The 21,980-nt window shown below is 37.3% G+C and overlaps 1 protein-coding gene across 7 annotated transcripts in view; it reads right to left on the reverse strand.

Moving 5' to 3' along the window:
* Nucleotides 1-21,980, reverse strand: part of DOCK4 (dedicator of cytokinesis 4) — a 467,247-nt gene that overhangs the window by 96,382 nt on the left and 348,885 nt on the right. For all 7 annotated transcript variants that reach the window (XM_055347229.2, XM_031012977.3, XM_055347227.2 and 4 more), the window contains exons 26-27: nt 12,799-12,897; nt 164-258 (exon numbers count right to left, since the gene is read on the reverse strand). In XM_055347229.2, the coding sequence (XP_055203204.1) occupies nt 164-258; nt 12,799-12,897 (194 nt within the window). The remainder of the gene's footprint in view (nt 1-163; nt 259-12,798; nt 12,898-21,980) is intronic.

The following is a 21,980-nucleotide window of genomic DNA, read 5'->3' on the forward strand; positions in this document are numbered from 1 at the left end:
ACAAAGGAAATAGTAATTCTAAACAAGTGGTAACATTTTTTTAAAGGCTTAATTCAGAGACAAAAAAAAACTGCAAACTTGAGATCAAATGAAAAAGACAATTTTATACTCTCTTCTTCCTCTATACATTGAGCTGCAATTATCATCAACTTAAATGTCTTACTTGTTAGCAACCAAGCGCATAACAGTCCAGTCCTTTGGAAACATCTCTGGGCGTATCAATATTCGGAACACAGTAAATATCTGCAGCAGGAAATCCTTGGATAAGGAGAAAATAGATCATTTTATTGGTTTATTGTAACTGTCAACATACATACGCACATACACAGGCAGTACTGTTGTACTGTTACCATTTCCAAAGCAATTATAGAGAAGGGAGCCATAGTTTAACAGTTTGCCCAAGGGAAGGAGTCATGACCCTTCCCATTCTCAGGACTCAAACCCACCCAAATGTTTTCTTTTCTTTCTTGGGCACAGTGAAAATGAGTTTTTATTTCTCTCCACAGGTTCTAACAATTTAGGGTTTTGAAAATAAAGTGGAAAACTTGTAAAAGAAGATTAACAGGGAAATACATTCCCTTTCTTCTATTATAGCATCTTAAACATCAGAACTTTTCAATGCAGGAGAACAATGAACAGTCCTGGCTCAGCTCTGCTTTCCTTTAAGTGGGTGTCAAATTTTAGAAAGTTATGCTCATCAAAAAGCATCTCATACCAAAACCTATTTTTCTTACAGGGCATTCTTGAGATGCAGTATTAATGGAATGTATGCAGGTTTATAGAATTTGAGTGAATTTTCCAGAGTGTGCTGTGCAGAATTCATTCAAATGAGGATATGTGCTAAGTCCAGCCCAGTGAGGAGTGCTTAGTAGTTATGAGTTTATCAATATATTCCTCACAAAGATGCCATGCGAGATGGTAGTAGTATTTACTGAGATGTTATCTTTAAATCGATCACCTGAAAACACTCTTGACAAGAAGCTATCATCAGACATGGAAATATTACTTTTTTTTTTTTTTTTTTTTAGACGGAGTCTTGCTCTGTCGCCAGGCTAGAGTGCAGTGGCATGATCTCGGCTCACTGCAACCTCCACCTCTCGGGTTCAAGCCATTCTCCTGCCTCAGCCTCCCAAGTAGCTGAGACCACAGGCGCCTGCCACCACGTCCAGCTAATTTTTTGTATTTTTAGTAGAGACGGGGTTTCACCATGTTGACCAGGCTGGTCTTGAACTCCTGACCTCAGGTGATCTGCCCACCTCGGCCTCCCAAAGTGCTGGGATTACAGGCATGAGCCACCACGCCTGGCCGGCATATTGCTTCCTTCAACATTACAAGAGATAGGGTCAAATGCGCTATAGCATACAATACTTAAAGTGGAATCAAGGAGATAATGTACCAAACACAATGAATGAAATGAGCTTTCCCTACTCAAACAGGGATTAGCTCAATCTAGCTTTGATTTAGATTTATTAACTAGAAAACTTAAAGAGCTTTTTGTAACCTAAGCGATTCTAGGAAAATATATTTCTCTAACAATCTGATTGAAGGTAACGATATGGTGTTGCTTCAAAAATAAAAAGCAACCCCAAACACAAGAGTTTTATTTATCAAATACAATGACACATTACGTTAAACATGTAAGCTGCTTGAATGTAAGATTATGGTTGTCACTCATGCGCATAGAAGACAGAAAAAATCTAAAAACTAAAAACCATGTGGTAGCTTTATTTTCTTTTTTATATACGCTAACAACTTCAATCAAGCCCATAAATATTTTGACAAGAACTTATTTTAGCTTCTTTGGCATCAACACACATATGTTGATATGTAGTATGCGCCATGTGGAAACATGCCCACTAGGTCATCCATCTTTAAATGGCTAGACAGATCCAGTCCATGTCTCCAGAATCACTGGAAGCAGAGTTTCCCAAATGTATTTCACTGTAGGTCACATAATTTTGGGAAACACTTCACATTCTAGCTCTCTCTTGGAAGAGTAGGTAGGAGAGTGAAATACCTACAGTATTTCACTGTAGGTCACATAATTTTGGGAAACACTTCACATTCTAGCTCTCTCTTGGAAGAGTAGAAGAAGTAAGAGTTTAGCTTACTAAAACTGTGAGAAGCCCTTTCTAATGCATTTCTGAAACTTATTTTAATGGTTTCTCAGTTGATTCTTTTGAGTTACTCAGACATATATATGTATATATATTATATATAATCCCTGCAAAAATGGCTTGTGCATTTATCTTTGAAAGAGTTATACCCCACTTCAGTTTCCTATCTTAGTGCATTTGCTTAGATAGATATGAAAGTCATGAGAGTGGGGATTCTTTGGCTTTATGGTCTACAATTAGTTAGGAATAGTATAAATAAATTCTAACATGCTGAAGTTTTATCTTCTCGCCTCAAAAGTTGTAAGAGAACTGGAAACTGGAGGCAGCACTCTTAGTGGTAGTGGTGGTGTGTATGTATGTGTGTATGTGGTGTGTGGGGTGGGGGACTGTGCTGTCAGTTGAAAGGAGGAAAAATACTGGCTGAAAAGATTGACTATAGGAGGCAAAACATCTATCTTACCAGCTAGCAACTTGAGTTTTCTTTTGTAGTGCTGGGGACAAAGGAAACAGTATTGCAGGTGAAGGAGTTGGGGATAGATGACCTGTTTCTGTGCTATCTCATTTTCCTAGTCACATTTATCTCCCACAATAAAAGGCTGTGGCAGCATGTGACATTGCCAATGCCTGTAAACTGACATAAATCTTTATTTCCCTCAAGAAAACTTTTCAGTGTCTCAAGTAGTTTTCTACAATATCCATTCAAGCTTCATTGACATTTATAAAACCAAACATATTCAACAGTAGAAACCTTATAAGAAAAATAAAAGAGCATAATAATGAGGATCAGAAAACCTAGATTTTAAATCCTGGCCATGCAATTAACTAGCCCAGTGACCCTGGCAATTTGTTTAACCTCTCTGGGAGTGAGTTCTCATACTTGTAAAATGTGGGGGCTTTGAGGTCTCTTGTAGTTAGAGGAGTTTAAAAAAAATCAGTATGACCATTTAGTTATTCAAAAGGCATCTCCACATTTTTCTTACTTCTAAAATGTAGGCAAATGTTTCATCACATCACGTTGTCATAACACAAATACCTTCCATTTTAGTATTTACATGTAATTTAGTTTAGCAAGTCTTTGTCTACTGCCATGCAACAGGGTTTATTCCAAACTCAGTTCCAATACTCGAAAGCAATATGACCTCAATGCTAGATTCTTTAACATTTCCCTCCCTCCCACCCAAAATACAGTGGCATTTCCTTGACTGTCCTCTCCGAGTACTTTTCAACTCTGGTCATTTCACTAAATATGTGTTTTGACATAGATAGATGTGGTTATTTTGCACATACAACTAAGTAACAGATTCTTTTTATAATTTGAAAAAGAACATTGCCATGCCTATAATATTCCTGCTTGGACAGCACAAAGAAATAAGTGCTTCATATGCTACCATTTAAAACCTGGCAGAATGGGAGCAGTTTCTTTTTCTGTTTTACATCATACAGCACAACATGGTCACTTAAGCAGGTTAAATTATTTAACATGGTTAAACTGTATTATTGGTATTCTTCAAATCAGGGTTCAAGATAAAAAAGAAACAGGGAGGTGTTACTTTATAGAAGTATTTTTTCTGCAGAGGTTCAAGAGAGAGGTTCAAGTAAGAAAGGTCTTGTGAAAGTCTTCCAAAACAATAAAAAGTCCCATAATTAAATATAAAACAAAGTAGGAACAGTTGTTATGATTTTAGAAATGATCACTAACATGTACTGATTTATAAATATCGGGTGCTTTACTATGTGCCAGGCACTGTGTTAGATGCTGGGGATACCTGGTAAGAGACATTCTTTTATTTATTCACGCAGCAGGTATTTATGGAGTGTCTGGAACATGCCACACAATAGTAAGTACGTTAAATGTGCTCTTTGCTTTCGTGGAGTTCACAGTTTAGTGGGAGAGATAAATGTTAATCTAAAAACCACACAGATACATGTATGCTTTGAAAATGTGAATAAGTCTGAAGGTCAGGTATTCCACACAGAGGGAACAACACCTGTAGGCCTCAGAGGCAAGAGAGAGCACAGGGTTGCCTGGACTGCAAGAAGCAGTGGCAAGACATAGGGCTGAAAGATAAATAGGGATAAATAAAAGATAGACAAATTTCATAACTTTTTCCATAGTAAGGAGTCTGGACATTTATCCTGCAGGCATTGCGGAGACACTGAGGGGTATTATGCAGATGTTTGAGAGGATCAAATTTGTGTTTTAGATTTTTTAACTGTACCATATAAAAATTGTTTTGTGCTTACATATGATACTACGATATTAAGAAAGACACAAGACAGGATAGGCTTAAAAAATGTGGTACATTTACACCATGGAATACTATGCAGCCACAAAAAAGAACAAAATCATGTCCTTTGCTGCAACACAGATGCAGCTAGAGGCCATTATCCTAAGTGAATTAACATGGAAACAGAAAACCAAATACTGCGTTCTCACTTATAAGTGAGAGCTAATCATTGGATACACACTGACATAAAAATGGGAACAGACATGGGGGATTACAAAAGAAGGGAGGGAGGGAGAAAGAAAAGGGCTGAAAAACTACCTATTGGGTACTACGTTCACTATTTGGGTGATGGACTCAACTGGGGCCCAAACCTCAGCATCACGCAACGTATTCATTAACAAACCTGCACATGTACCACCTGAATCTAAAAATTTTTTAAAATCTATATTTTTTAAAAAAGAGAAAGGCAAAAGACAAAAATTAGACTTGTGAAACAGAATTGGCAAGACACAGAGAAATGAATCCTGAGTTCATGAAACATGAGTTAAGACATCCATAAAACAAAGCATCATGAGGCTGCTACACAGACTAGGACATTTTCTTCTTACTTCAAGAACAATGAATAGGACAGACCCTCAGACTATAGTCAAATGTCATTAAAAAAATTTGCCATAAATTTCAAACGTATAATACCCTTGATGTGAGGTTTGAATTCAATTAAAGGGTGTTAATAATCATTATCACATTGAAACTTATATTCTTAAAATGGAATCTTTAAGTATCTTATGCAAAATAACTCCCAAATGATCATCCATCTTTTAGAGCTATATAACCATTTTTCTGTAATCAATATATTCAAATAAAGATAAGTCAAAATAATCATATTGAAAATCTTTTGAAACAGGCAGGAATATTAAGAGCATGAATTCCTTCAACAAAGATTTAATGTTCCAGGTTCTGTGCTTAGGACACCAAGACATGGTCTCGACTCTCAATGGCCCATAGTCATCAAAAACACAAGGAAATGGCAAATAATGAGAGTGCATTATTGCACGCTATCAGAGAGGGAGGACTGTATCCTGGGAAGGCTTCATCGAGAAGCTGATACCTGAGTGGGTTTGTAGGGTGAGCTGAATCAGAGAAGGGATTAACAGGGGTACACATTAGGTAATGGAAGTGAGGTGGTGGTAGAATAGGCATTACAGATAGAAAAAAAATGATTCATAGGAATTAAAAATTATATATTTGGTTTTTAAGGAATATAACAGTAGTTTGAAGTGGCTGGAGTGACTGAAAGGTGTTTAGAAGGGGGTGGAGGATAATGTGGTTGGAAGGTAAATTGAGGATAGAAACAACATGATAAGGAGATTGGACTTTGTCCTGTAAGGAATGGGAAGTACTCAGAGTTTTAAAGCTGGATTGGGGCTTGATCAGATATAATTTTTGAAAGCTAGTGGGACAGTATATAGGAGACAATGCAGTTATAATCATGCTGTACTTAACTTCCAGCTCATGTATAATCTTGTGCTTATAGCAAGATCCCCACAGTTCTATGAAAAGTTATAATCAACAAAGCACAGGAGTCTCACTGCTGTATATATATGAAATGCCAAGGATATGGACAAAACTGTAGCCTCCAGTATGAGGTGGGTGTATAATAAAACATTACTGATGACAGAAGGAGGAAAAAAATCTTAATCACTACCTAGTGTTTACTTTTGTTCATTTTTAAATAATATTACGTTCTAGAGAAGGAAAAAAACAATACAGAGTACCAGCCCTCAGGTCTTTGCTCCCACATACTTGTGTTCTGACACTGTGACTCATGCCTCTCACACACAAGTAGGAACCTATGGACACAGGAGAAGTGGCACACTGCTCAGGAAGCCAGAAGCTACTTCAGCAGTAACCCTGGAGGCATCCAGGCTCTTCAGGCATGAATGGAGTTGAAAGACCTTTAGTCTTAGTAGATACTTGAGAGCCACATACTTTTAAAATTCATTTTGATTTATAGAACCACTGGGAAATGCTAAGACAAACTTTACCTTTCTTTGAACTGTTAAAAAGAAAGGAAAAAGCAACATTAGGAATAAAAAACAACATGAATATTCATTTGAAAATCTCAATATATAATTGATCAAGCATCAATTAAAATGTAAAATGTGTACATCCTATGACCCAACAATTACACGTCTAGGAATTTATTCTACAGCAATATGGGTACAAGTCCATAGAAAGAGGTGTATCAAGATGTTTACTGCAAGACGCATTCTAATGGAAAAATCAGAAATGATTAAATTATGTAGCATCCATATAATGAGATTCAGAAGCATAAGGTAGTGGGCTATATAATATCTATGAGATATTATCATGTAAAAAAGTATACATCAATATAAATAGTTATATTAACACTAAAAATGTGTGTGTTTGTGTGTGTGTGTGTATATATATATGTATATATATAGTATACAAAATCGTCTACAAGGTTACACCTTTAGGTGTTAACAGCAGCTACCTCTGGGAATTAGGATACGTTGGGGGTTGAGAGGAGAGTAAATACACTTTATCACTTTTTAAAACAGTAGGGTTATGTGGAATTTCTGGTGTCTAATTTCAATATCACTTATAATTTCCCATTAAATATCACCCTATTAATTGTACTTTACCTATTTACTTTCTAACCTAAATGTACATACAAAACCCCAAGTAACTCTCCTTCTATTAATCTGGCCTTTCTCAGACATCTCCATTCTATGACTAGAACTGCTTTATTATCTTCAGAGAGCTGACAATTACAATTTTATATAATTTGATAGGAAAGATTTTGGTTTAAGAAAGTTTATTAAAGTTTAGGGAAAAGCTGAGTTTAGCTGCCTGAGCAATGAGCTCAGGATGTTAATAGAATTCCTAGTTCTCCCAATTACTTGAGAACAATAATAGCATCAGTCAATCTCATGGCGGGGGAGGCAGGGAGAGGATGAAATGTGGGTTAAGCACCACAACTGGCTCATGGCTGTGGGATGGGGTTGAGGAGGTGTTCCGTAACTGTTAGCCAATATCATTGCAGTTTATACATATAATATTTATTTACAAGAATGATTTAGATGACCTTAACAACAGGCTTTTATTAGTCTTGATATCCCTAATGTCTAAGCAAGATGCTCAATAAATGTTTGTTGAGTCAACAATTGATATCTGTAAGAAAATAATGGGGGCCTACTTCATGGGATCCTTTTGAGGATTAAAATTAGTTAATATTAATCAACTGCTTAGAACAGTGCCTGATACATACTAAATTGCATATAAAATGCTTGCTGTTTAGAGGTCTTCACTTCCTTTACTACGATATCAAAACCCAAAATTACTCTAAAGTTTTTGCTCTTATAATCCACTTGGCAGCAAAACCTGACCAGAATGATTTATAGTCTTTATTTATCCCATATGGAGTGAATATTTTGTATCACTCTAGATTTTGTTGGAGGTGCTATATATGTACATTATCATTATGAAATCATAAAAATTCTGATTTCTGAAGTAAAATTGGTACTAAGGACTTTGTATAAGGGTCTAGGGACAAGTATTATTATCTTTGAAAATATTACAATATAGGTTCAGGAACATAACTAGAAATATTTGGTTTTAAACAAAATTGAGCACAGGAAACATTTATTAATATCTTTTATAAGGTGATATATGAACTTCTAAAATGCAGATTAAAACAAGATGACTAGGGAGGCTGAGGTGGACGGATCACAAGGTCAGGAGATCGAGACCATCCTGGCCAACATGGTGAAACCTCATCTCTACTAAAATACAAAAAATCCGCCGGGTGTGGTGGCGCATGCCTGTAGTCCCAGCTACTCAAGAAGCTGAGGAAGAGGAATTGCTTCAACCTGGGTGATGGAGGTTGCAGTGAGTCAAGATTGAGCCACTGCACTCCAGCCTGGGCGACAGAGCGAGACTCATTCTCAAAACAAAACAAAAAACACAAGATGACTAATTAGCCTTTACTAAATTAAATAAATGTCCTCTAGCCTGCATTCACTCCAGTCATTTCTCTTTCATTCTTACACTGGGAAAGTGTAAGAATCTTAGTCCCAGTCAAGGATAATTCTGTCCCTTCCTGCTGCCTTCTCAGAGACCTCACCCTGGAAGTTAGTACCTCTTTCTTAGATTTCCAGCTTCTCCCTCTTCACCAGCTGTAATCATGAATATATTTAAACATGCTTAAGTCTCCTCCATCATAAGTATTCATCAAAACAAAGTCTACACATCCAAACTTATCCCTCTTCTTCTTGAAACACTGCATACAATCCACTGTATATTTTCCTTTTTTTTTTTTCTATTCTTCAATCCATGACAAGTTGGCTTTCACCCTCATCAGTGAAATTGCCCATCAGGTTCACCAACAATATTTAAGGAACCTTTCATGATGGTACTTGACCTCCTTGCAGTAGCAGGCACTGTTTATCATGCCTCCCTCCTTAGGCTTAGGATTCTATGTAGGTCCTTTGACCTTCATACTCTACACTCTCCTTGGATGTTCATATTTACTCCCATGATGTCAGTTATTATTCACTGGCTGAAGTTTCCAGATCTACATCCCATAACCCATCTCTCTCTGTCCTGAACTTCAGGTACAATTTACTAAACATCTCCATCTGAATGTCCCTCAGGTGACCAAACTCAGGCTGAAACCGAATTTACCTTTGCTCCCAAACCTGAATACCTAACTCCTCCTGGGATCCTCATGCAGTGAATGGCACCACACCAACACCCAGCCAATTGTCAAAAGGCCTAGGAGTCACTTACAACTCCTCCCTCTCCTTCACCTTTTTAATATTATCAGTCATCAAGTCCTGCCAATTCATCTTCCTAAATGTCCCTAGAATCTATCTCCACAATCGCCTCTACTTCAAGCCACAGTCATTTCTAGCTTAGGTTACTACCTAAAATCTTTTACAGGGTTCTGCCTCTCATCTTGACTTCAGTGAATCCCCTTTCTTTCTTTTCTTTTCTTTTTCTTTTTTTTTTAGAGACAGGGTCTCCCTCTGTTGCCCAGGTTGGAGAGCAGTGGTGCAATCACAGCTCACTGCAGCCTCCACCTCCCTGGCTGAAGCAATACTCCCATCTGACCCTCTTGAGTAGCTGGGACTATAGATGTGTGCCACCATACCCAGCTAGTTTTTACAAACTTTTTATAGCAACAGGGTCTTGCCATATTGCCCAGGCTGGTCTCTAACTCCTGGGCTCAAGTGATCCTCCTGCCTTGGCCTCTCAAAGTGCTGGGATTACAGGCATGAGGTACCGTGTCTGGTCAAATGCATTTTCAATAGTGCAACCAGACAGGTCTTTCTTCCCTCAAATGAGATCTTGTCTCTCCCTTCTTAAAACAATCAAAAGCTTCAAAATGTCCTCAAAACAAAGTCTACACTCATTCATACAGCCTTAAACTCTATATTCTATCAAATGATCAACAACTATTTCTTGAATGCCTGCTATGTGCTAGGAATGGTCTGGAATCTAAGGATACAGCAGTGAGCCAGACAAAGCTTCAGATATCAAGGAGTGTATGGCCCAGTGGGATATATACATAAACTGGGAAATACACATAAACAAATAAACAAAAATATTCCAGATTCTAATAAGTATTATAAAGGTGGGGTAGAGAGTGTGCTGTGTCAGTCGGGGCATTCAGGTGATATTTTAATAGAGAGGTCTGAATGTTCCAGCCAAATATATATCTAGCACACTCCTACTAACCTCAGTTCTCAGCTGAGACCTCCCCTGGGAAGTTTTCCTGTTGCCTTGAGTCTGGGTTGGCAGCACCTCCCACATGCTCTATAGCATCGCGTGCTTACCCTGAACATTCACCACTCAGGGTGCTCATGCCCATTATTTGCCTGATTACTCCCCTACAGGAACAGGGTATCTTGTGCCTGGTTACGTCCCTAGTGCGTGGTGCACAGTGCTTGCCATGCTTGAGTTGCTCAATATCCACTTCCTGAATGGCAGATTAAGTAATTAATATTATTAAATAATTCTCCTGGTCAGAAGGCCTTGCTATTTTTTTTTTTAGACGGAGTCTCACTCTGTTGCCCAGGCTGGAGTGCAGTGGCGTGATCTCAGCTCACTGCCACCTCCGCCTCCCGGGTTCAAGCGATTCTCCCACCTCAGCCTCCCAAATAGCTGGGACTACAGGCACGAGCCACCATGCCCAGCTAATTTTTGTATTTTTAGTAGAGATGGGATTTTGCTATGTTGGCCAAGCTGGCCTTGATCTCAGGTGATCCACCCACCTCGGCCTCCCAAAGTGCTGGGATTACAGGCCTGAGCCACGGCGCCCCGCCAGCCTCAGTAATTTTGAAGAGGGTAATATAATTGTCCTTGGAAGAGGTGTATTGGCTGACTGAAATGAGAAAAGTCCACATAAAACATTTTATTCATTATTTCCATTTGTTTTATTACTGCTAACATGAATACCAAAGCATAAAACTCAACACCTGGATAATTAATCATGTCTTTCAGTTTATGCTTCTCTGCTATTTTTTAATTCCCAGGCTCCATAAAAATATGTAGGCTTTTCCTATGGGAAATTTTCAAATATGAAGTCATAGACTTCTTAAGTAAAACCTAATGATTCTTTAACTGTGTTAAGAATACAGCTTCTAACGAAAGTTAATAAATGCACGGTTCTCCTCCTTTTGACATTATGGGTTTTTGTACTCAGAGTGGGTAAGTCCTAAGGCCTTTTATCCATTTTTAATTCTAAATTCAAGATTGAATGTAAGGCCAGGCATGGTGGCTCATGCCTGTAATCCGAGTACTTTAGGAGGCTGAGATGGGAGGATTTCTTTAGGCCAGGAGTTTGAGACCAGCCTGGGCAACATAGCGAGACCCCGCCTCTACAAAAAAATTTAAAAAATTAGCTAAGTGTGGTGGCATGTGCCTGTAGTCACAGCTACTTGGGAAGCAGAGGCAGGAGGATTGTCTGAGCCTAGGAGTTTCAGGATGCAGTGAGCCATGATTGTACTACTGCACTCCAGCCTGAGTAACAGTAAAACCCTGCCTCAAAAAAAAAAGAAAAAAGATTCAATGTAAGAATGAAAAACATGATGCCATATGCCAAATGACTGACTGCTGAGGGGTTAAATCTGCCAAAAATGATTCTTTGTTTTATATGACTCAGCTTGTCAAGTTCTCTAAGGTAACAACAGGAAGATTTTTCTGAGATCATACAATATTTTCCAGTTAAAGTCAAAGATAAGTGACCCCTATGTACTACCTATATTAAAAAATCAACAATTTCTTCCCCTAAGGCACTGGGAAGGCTTCCAATCAAGCAAATGTCATAGTAGAATTGTACTTTTGGTCCTATAATTCTCCACCACCCAGCTTAAAAGCAACACTTCTGATGGTTTCCATATGAAATTTGTCCAGAAAACTGAAGAGATGGAAGAGTAAATAAGGTAAAATAAGGTAAAATAAGATAAAAGTAAATAAGGAAGATGACAGATCATATCATTCCTCCAACTAAGAATAATCAAGCATTTAGTGAAACCATGAAGGAAGCATTACAGTTCTGTGAATCTCAGCAAATACTGGATTTTTATAAACCTGGCATCTTTATTTCCTATTTAATGTCAGCTTGTCAGAGTAGCACAGCATATTGATTAGACTATAGCTGATAGAGAATATCAAATACAACTCTGTATCCCTAGTCAAAAAGTTGTAGCCAGAACTTCTCATTATGGTTTTAGTGAGATGAAATGAGTGAACATATTTACATATTCTCTTTTATCTTCTATTAAGGCAATGTTTCTAAGGTTCACGTAGTTAATCTATTTGTTTTTTTTTTTTTTTTTTTTTTTGAGACGGAGTCTGGCTCTGTCGCCCAGGCTGGAGTGCAGTGGCACAATCTCAGCTCACTGCAAGCTCCGCCTCCCAGGTTCACGCCATTCTCCTGCCTCAGCCTCCCGAGTAGCTGGGACTACAGGCGCCCGCCACCACGCCCGGCTAATTTTTTGTATTTTTAGTAGAGACGGGGTTTCACCATGTTAGCCAGCATGGTCTCGATCTCCTGACCTCGTGATCCGCCCGCCTCGGCCTCCCAAAGTGCTGGGATTACAGGCGTGAGCCACCGCGCCCGGCCAATCTATTTGTTTTTATCTCTTCAGTTCTGTTATTCTGCTTCTAGTTTATTGAACTTTGATGACAGGTACTTCACATCGTATATCCTTCTCTGAAATGAGAGTTAATAGCTTTGCTTGAGTAATAGAAATCTTTAAAAGCCAATACAGATGAGCAGATCTGTGGATGAGGCTGAGAAAAACAGCTTAGAACTTAATGGAAACAGGTAAAGCAATTGTCTAGGATTTATCTCAACAGTGATGAATAAAAACAAGAGAAACCAAAAAGATATGTTAAAGAAAATATTTTAAAATGTCACTTACCCTTAGTTCTTCCTTTGTATTAAAACTATCAAGAAGCTGTTGATAATGTCTATCTGTCATTTGTCGTAATAGGGACAGGAGACAAGCAACAAACTCCCCCTAAGTTAAAAAAAAAAAAAAGCATACATTTTATTTTTAGTAAGGACGTAAAAGAACATCAGTAACTTGCACTGAACTGTCCTCAAAGAGAATATGTTAAAATGAAATCACGATGATCCAAACTTGCCCTGTGAAGTCTTCTTAATATAAATGATCCAAAATGTCACAGCCAAAACTCCCTATGATGATTACCATTTATTTACTTGGTATTCACAAATTTATAATTTTAGGGAGGATTTTTTTTTTTAACTTGAGTGGAAGCTTTTCACTTGGGAACTAACTTCACACATTTAAAGAAGGTAAGGCACCGAGGGTTTATGATCATTTACTGAGCATTTAACGTGTCTGTAATAATTCTATCATTTAAGCTTCATATCAACACTATGAGGTAGGGGGTATAATACCTTTTTGAAGAAGGTAAAATGTAGTTTCTGATGTGCTAAATGACTTGCCCCAAGTCACTCAGCTAGAAAGTAGCAGAGTTGGCATTATCCCCAGTCTTTCTGCCTCCAAAGCCCTTCCTGTAGCTTCATGCTCCATTTTTGAATTCAAATGACCTCCTCCAACTCATCAGAGAGTTGATCTGCTGACTCACAGGGTATAATGAATGCCATATGTTGCATAATGTTCATTTCAATCTCCTTTTAAAAAATAGTTTTATTCAGATGTCTTGGAAGATTGAAAACAATTTTTTTAATTGGCCATTCTTTTTGTGCTTGGGCTCTATGTGATTTGTAACCATAAATTCTAATTCTTAAAAATTAACAATAAAAAAGTAAACACAGCATCTATGGATTTGAAGACCTACATAAAATTGCTATCACTTGCATTTTTGAATGAACTTCTAATTTAAAATGCTTGCATTTTCAATGCAACCTTTTGTGCTCAGCAAAGAATTTATCTACTTTTAAACAGAGTATTAACATTTAAAACAAAACAAATACAATAGGAGAGGCAATCACTGGTAACTAACTGTATATTTACAGAAGTGCAATTTAATTGGGAACTGGTTTCTTAGATTTTACATGGAAAGAGACTACAGACTTTATAAGTAGAGACTAAAAGCCCTGAGAAGTGAATTTTTCAACAGAAGCAGCTGGGTGAGGAAAATTCAATGTATCCTCGCCCACTGCCATGGGAGACCCAAGGATGCTATAATACTTAAAGACCATGTCAAGGCAACCAGGTACTCAGGCTAGATCTCTGTTTGCAGATAATCATTTGCAACACACAGGTATGACAAATAATTATCTGTATACATTTTTTAGGGTAAATATTCAAGAAACTAACCAGTGTGGGCCAGAAGAAACATCCTTCAAGCTCAACATATACTTTGTTAATGAACATGGGAATCCTTGATATTTAACAAAAGAAATAAAAAGTTTAAAGGAAACATTATTAATATTTTTGTATACGTGTGTAAAGTAGTAACCCAACCCAACACTAGGAAAAGAATGATCTAGAAGGATTGAAAGAACAGTGCCTTGTGCTCACACAGGACTGGGAATAATAGAGCCTTTTTTTTTTTTTTTTCTTAAATACCAGCCAGACTGGAAAAACCTCACAATTAATAAGGCATCAGTTAGAGTACCAAAAACAGTGTTTCCTTAGTACTGGAGAAAAACTACTCCTAGAGTAATGCTGTTCTGGTCCTACCTCACAAATTTCAAAAGCAAGACCTAAAATGATCAAATCGTTTCCAATAAATTTAACCTCACTCTATAGCAAAGCTCAGATATTTTTTAGAAATTAAAAAAATCCACCTCTCAACAATGTAAAATTCACAATAACTGGCATGCAATGAAAAATCACCAGGCAGGTCAAGAAGAAGGAAAAAAATGATGCAAATGAGGAGAAAAAGTAACATATCAATAGAAACAGATCCAGAAATGACATAGATAATAGAATTACCACACAAGAACATTAACATAGTTATATTACTGTATTCTAATTTTTCAGGAAGCTAGAGGAAAGACTGAATATGTTAATTTAGAGACATGGAAGACATAAAAAGAGCCCAAATTAAACTTCTAGAGATGAAGGCTACAATTTGTGAGATGAATATTAATTGAATGGGTTGAGTAGCAGATTAGACACTGCAGAAGAAAAGATTATTGAACTTGAAAGGTAGGGCAGTAGAAATTCTCCAAAATAAAGCATAGACAGAAAAAACTGAAATAAAAAGAAAAACAGAAAAAAGCATCAGTGAACTGGAGGACAACTTCAAGTAGCAGAATATCTATGTAACTGAAAGTCTCAAAGAGAAGGAAGAGACAGAAAAAATAATTGAAGAAATGAGAAAAAAACTTTTTCAAACTCTTTGAAAATTATAAACCTATATATCAAAAAATCTCCACAAACCCCAAGCACAAGAAACAAGAAGAAAATTACACCAAGGCACATCATAATCAAATTGCTTATAGCCAGTGGTAGAGAAAATCTTAAAACACTATTCAGAAAAAAAAGGGGCACATTACATAGAGAAGAACAAAGACAAAGATGAGAAAAGATTTCTTTTGGAAAGAACACAAGCTGAAAGACAATGGAGCAACAGCTTCAGAGAACTAAAAGGAAAAAAAAAAAACCAAAAACTATTAACCAAGAAAAATATCTTCCAAAATATAAAATATAAAAATATCTTCCAAAAGCAAAGACAAAATAAAGACTTTTCAAACCTCCCAAAGCTTATTCACCACCTCTATTCAACATTGTACTGAAGGTTTTAGTCATTGCAATAAGGCAAGAAAAGGCAATCACGAATACAGGTTTGCAAGGAATTTTTAAAAAGCTGTCTTTCTTCACAGAAAGCGTAGCTGTGTATATAGAAAAAGCTATGAAATTGATAAAGAGCTACTAGAACTAATTGAGTTTATTTACATTCCAAAATATAAGATCAATGTACAAAAATAAATTTTACTTCTACACACTAAAAATGAACAATCAGAAATTGAAATTTAAAATAATATCATTAAAATATGAAATAATTACTGATCTATTTGACAAAAGATGTATAAAATCTGCACACTGAAGGCTGCAAAACACTGAGGGGTGGAGTTAAATACTCAAAAAAATGAAGATATTACATGTTCATGGATTGGGAAATGCAATATTGTTAAGATGTCAATTTTGGCTGGGCATGGTGGCTCATGCCTATAATCCCAGTACTTTGGGAGGCTGAGGTGGGTGAGTCACCTGAGGTCAGGAGTTTGAGACCAACCTGGCCAACATGGTGAAACCTGAGCTCTACTAAAAATACAAAATTAGCCGGGTGTAGTGGCACAAGCCTGTAATCCCAGCTACCTGGGAGGCTGAGGCAGGAGAATTGCTTGAACCCAGGAGGTGGAGGTTGCAGTGAGCCAAGATTGCACCACTGCATTCCAGCATGGGTGACATTAGCGAAACCCCACCTCAAAAAAAAAAAAAAAAAAAAAAAGATGTCAATTATCCCCAAATCAATATATAGATTCAATGCAATCCCAGTAATTATCCTAGCATAGCTTTGGGGATTAGAAATTGAAAGGCTGATCTGACTTTAAAATCCATAAGGAAGTGAAAAGGATCTAAAATAGTCAAAACAACTTTGAAAAAGAAAAGTAAAGTTGGAAGACTTACACTTACTGACTTTAAGATTTATTATAAAACATGACAATCAAGATAGTATGTTATTGGTGTCAAAACAGAAAAACAGGTAAATGGAACACAATAGCCAAACCCAGGAACAACTCAAATGTCTACCAAGAGGTGAATGAATAAACAAACTGCAGTATATCCATACAATGGAATACTATTCAGCAATAAGAAGGAATAAACTATTGATATACAAAAGAATAAGGATGAAACTCAAATATATTGTGTCAAGACAGAATCCCCTGCACCTGTGCCCCCCAAAAAACTATGTAGTATATGATTAATAATAATAGCTATGTACTACATGATTCCATTCATATCAAATTCTAAAAAATGTAAACTTATGTACAGTAATAGATAAGTTACTACAAAAAGCAGGTCAGTAGTTGCTTGGGGATGAGGTAGCATGGAGGGGCAAAAGAGAGGGACCCGAGAGGGGCACAAGGAAGCTTTTGAAAGTGATGAATATATTTGCTATCCTGATTGTGGTGATGTTTCATAGGAATACACATATGTCAAAACTAAAATTGTACATTTCAAACAGGTGTCATTTATTTTATGTCAATTATACCTCAATAAAATAAAAAAGACATATGACAACACTATGATTTATGGAATGGCACTATGTGTAAGTTACCATACTTTGACTATGCTATTGAGTTCATTCCTTGTTTGGGCCTTGTTGGGTAGACACAATCAATTTCACTTTAAAGAAAAGATAATTATCTCTTAAAGTTCAGAAATTTACCCCAGGTTCCACAGCTTGAGAATTGTGAGACTGGGATGTGAACCCAGGTATCTCTGGTTCTAGAAGTCTGTACTCAGTGACTCATCTTCCTTCTGCTCAGACTGTTTGATTGTATAGAGAAAATACACCTGAGGTTTTTGGTTATAATTAAAGTATCAGTAAGTATACTAGAATCCATCAGTTGATAACTAAGGTTCATACTTTTTTACCTTTCTCTTAACTATGCCTTGACTTAAAAATGCAAATCTAGTTAGTAGAAACCCATTCATCTCTTTTCCATCTCTTAGTTTTTCCATATCATATGCACATTGTCTCCATTACAGCTACTAGATTAATTTTCCTAAGACATTTACTTCAACACACAATCCTGTGAATAGTGAAATATGCTGAAGTGGGAAAAATGGCATATTATTTCTAAATTTAGTAGTAACAAGAAATATGCGATAAGGAATAGACTTTCATCTTAAGCCTTTACAGTCAATATACATAGGGGAACAACCTGTTTGAATCCAGATTTATGATTTTATTTGTCATATCTGACTTATGCCCATTGCAATAACTTATAATCATGACATATAATCCCTTGGGCATTTATGATGATTATTGTCAATCCCAACATCTACTCTACAATGTCATTTATTCACTTACGCTGTTTAGGAACTCCAACCACATTCAACTCTGTTAGGAGGCCTAGATGTCCAACTACTAATGTATATTTTATCCATAATGTAATTTTTTTGCTCTATTTCTTAAACTTAAATTTTAATTAATTTTTAAAATTTTTTATTTCCATAGGTTTTTAGGGAAACAGGTGGTGTTTGGTTACATGAGTAAGTCTTTTAGCGGTGACTTCCAATTACTAATGTATATTTTATCCATAATGTAATTTTCTTTGTTTTTAAGATATTTTAAGAATGTATCTATATGAAAATCCTAGACCCATAATTTATTAAAAAGAAATAAAAAGCCATCAGTGGCCAAGATGTACTTAGCTGCAGTGTGATACTTTCTTTTGTATAAATCACCTTGAAAACTCTGTAGTCTTCAGTGGCCATTTTATGTATAGATTGAGTATAATGGGAATTTCTACAAATGACTGTGTATCGCAAGGGTATTGGATGGCTACAACTGTCTTCACGAAACCTATTATACACATACACTATTTTTTTCCACATATTTCTTACAATATTAACCCAGGCCCATTTCCATACCCCAACCACAAACTGACAACACATGAAAATTTTAGATAAACACATCAGAGTAGCTGTCTTAGACCTGGCCTATGCCCAGAAGAATCACATGCTCCGTAATGTTATTTAACAGAGTTACGAACGAGTAAGCATTTATAAATTGTAAGGAACTCTGGAGCTCCATTAGTCGAGAATGCAAGGCAAGTGGTCATTTATACCGCTTTATAAAATCTGCTTCTACCTATAAGTAGACTTTTGAAAGGAACTGATCACAATGGTGCTTTTTTGTTTTTTTTTTCTAGCTAGGGAAAGCATTTTAAAGTTCAAAAAACAGTCGGTGGAAAAACAAAAAGTACAATCCTTTTAAATTTTAAAAATAAGGCCTCTGTTATCTGGAACTATGATACAGCAGACGCCAGTGCTCATGCTGGTGTGGCTGGGAGGCTGGGTAACAATCATGGTGCTTACGGAGCACTGGAAGAATTCACAATGGCACATTGTGGGATCTGCGTTTACTCACAGTGTGTCTACTTGTCATGGGCACTTTTCTATATGTGTCTGCACAGACTGAAAAGGTGCTCAGTGTAGTACTGCCATGTGAAGACTCCCTATTCAGAAAGCCTGTTCTCTGTGAGAAAATGATAAAGAAATTCAACAGATCTTCAGTCTCCAGAGAATGGATTTTGTGAAAGACAAGACCAGGGCATATTTCTCGCCATAGAATTATTATAACAACAACAATACATGAAGCACGTCTGCAACAATCATGATATGACTGTGACTTCTGCTGCTACCACAATGACTAACGGCCAGCATTTATTGAGTATCAGACCAGATACTGTTTAAACACCTTTACAGATTTGATGAAATCCTCACACTAACTTTGAGATAAGTACAACTATTTTCTCTGATTTATTTATTTATTTATTTATTTATTTATTTTTGAGACAGGGTCTCGCTCTGTCACCCAGGCTGGAGTGCAGTGGTGTGATCTCGGCTCACTGCAACCTCCATCTCCTGGGTTCAAGCCATTTTTGTGCCTCAGTCCCCTGAGTAGCTGGGGTTACAGGTACCCACCAACAGGCCTGGCTAATTTTTTTGTATTTTTAGTGGGGGTTTCAAGATGTTGGCCAGGCTGGTCTCAAATCTCTGCCTCAAGCAATACGCCCGCCTTGGCCTCCCAAAATGCTGGGATTACAGGCATAAGACACCACGCCTGGCCTATTTTCTCTGTTTTAAAGAAACAGAGGCTTAGAGACATTAGCAACTTGACCAACATCACAGAGTCAGTGCAATGACAGAGAAGGAATCAAGCTAGGTCTGTCTGAGTACTCTTAACATAAAAAAGTCTTAAAGCATAAAAGCAAAGATGTCAAATAATTTATGTGTGTGTTTCATGGAAAATTTCACCCCACATACCTGGATAGTCTGGTTTCTCACGCAGCAAGGGGTACCACAGAGCTATGCAGGAAGGATTCTCTTCATGTGATTTTCTTATAATTTAGTACGCAGGACAATCACTCTGCCTGCCCTACCCCACCTCCACCCACAGACCTGATTCACTGACTTCCTGAAGTCTCGTAATTGGCATTACTTATTACACTGTATGGCCTGAAGACCACATGTATCCCATAGAGATTTGGTGCACAACAACCTTGTACGCTCTGCACGTTGATAGAAAGCAGTTTAAAAAGTGTTTTAGCTTTTTATCTCAGGCAATCTTTAACTATGCCCAGCATTTGCTATGACTTTGTTTGTTTGCCATTATAACTTTCAAACTATGTAAGTTATATTGCCAGGAAGCAATTAAAATGTTACCATCAAAACCATGGTGAAGGAGACATCCTTCCTCTTCCACGTTGAAAGTGTAGACATACTTCTCCCCTATTCCTCCTGCTAAGTACAACTAAAAACCTGAACATCAAATATAAAACAAACAGAAAAAGACTCTGACAGGAGGGGAGAGAGGGCAGACTGGCCAAGAACCTCCTTGGCACCTGAGGAAGGGCACGGTGTAGATTTCTTTGGATTTTCTTTTTTGCCTCGTATATTTCAAAGATGGGGCTGAAGAGGCCGGCAACTGTGAAAGACCAATAGTTGGTAGACAAAAGAAAAAGTTCCAAAAAACCTTATTTCTCCAGCCAAAGGACTAGGAAAGGGCAGCTCTGCAGGGCAATGCTTTTAGCCACAGTTGCTCTATTCTAGCTGAACACCACAGAAAACTTTGTCCTCAGTCACCTGTTCACTGCAAAGGCTGAGTGAGGAGCCTAGACTTCCACCCACATGAGGATGTAGTGAGGTGTCCCAACATCTCTCCTAGAGTGGAGCCAGAGAAGGTAAAACAGGGAGCAGGTACTTTCATACCCACGAGTCGGTGTTGGTGAAAACAATGGGAGGAGCCTGGGCTTCCACCCACAACTGGCAGTAACAAGTCACATTTTTTCCCTCCCCACTGGGGTGGTGTCAAAGAGGCCTAGTAGAGAGTCAGGACGGTCACCATGGCCCAGCAGTAACAAAGCCACTCCCACCACACTGGCAGTAGAGACCACATGCAGAGCCAGAACTTCCACCTCACCCAGCAGTAACAAGAAGCCCTCTTGCCTCAGGTGTCAAAGGAAACCAAGTGGCGAACCTGGATTTCTATCTCTGTCTCACCATAACATGTAGGCACTGTTCGCCTGATGAGTGGTGTCACACAAAGCCAGCTAAAACAGTAGGTTTATGTAAGATCCAGAGCTTCATAATATAGAAATGTCTTGGTCATAAGAGAAAATAACACATCCTATCAAGAACTAAGAAAATCTCAAATTGAATGAAAAAGACAATCAATAGATGTCCACATTGCAATGGCAGATTGTTAGAATTATCTGACACATACAAAATGGTTAAGGGACTTACACGTAAAATATAAAACTATACTACTTTTAGGAAAGAAACTAGGAGATAACATTTAAGATACAGGGCTAGGCAAAAAGAGTCAAAAGCTTGAACTATAAAATGAAATTAATAAGCTGGACTTAAATGAAATTAAAAATTTTTGCTCTGCAAAGCTTGTTAAGAGGATGAAAAAACAAGCTACAGAGTAGGAGAAGATACCTGCAAACCACATATTATAAAAAGAAATAAAAACTCAACAGTGAAAAAACAATCCAGTTTAAAAAATGGCAAAAAGACATGAAAAGACATTTCACTGAAGAGGATATATAGATGGCGAATAAGTATGTGAAAAGATGCTCAGCATCATTAGTCATTAGGGACATGCAAATTAAAACTACAATAAGATATCACTACATAGCTATCAGAATGCTCTCCACTCCGAAAAACGGATAACACCAAATGCTGATGAGAGTACTGAGAAAGTGGACGATTCATAACTTGTATATATAGTATATATAGGAGAGCCACTATTTTCCATAGTGGCTATACCATTTTATATTCCTGTATATATATAAATAGATACACATATATAAACTGCCAGATGTATTATTTCTTAATATTATTTTCTTAATGTTTTACAT

This window comes from Gorilla gorilla, chromosome 6, assembly GCF_029281585.2.
Source record: "Gorilla gorilla gorilla isolate KB3781 chromosome 6, NHGRI_mGorGor1-v2.1_pri, whole genome shotgun sequence".
Lineage (NCBI taxonomy): Eukaryota > Metazoa > Chordata > Mammalia > Primates > Hominidae > Gorilla > Gorilla gorilla.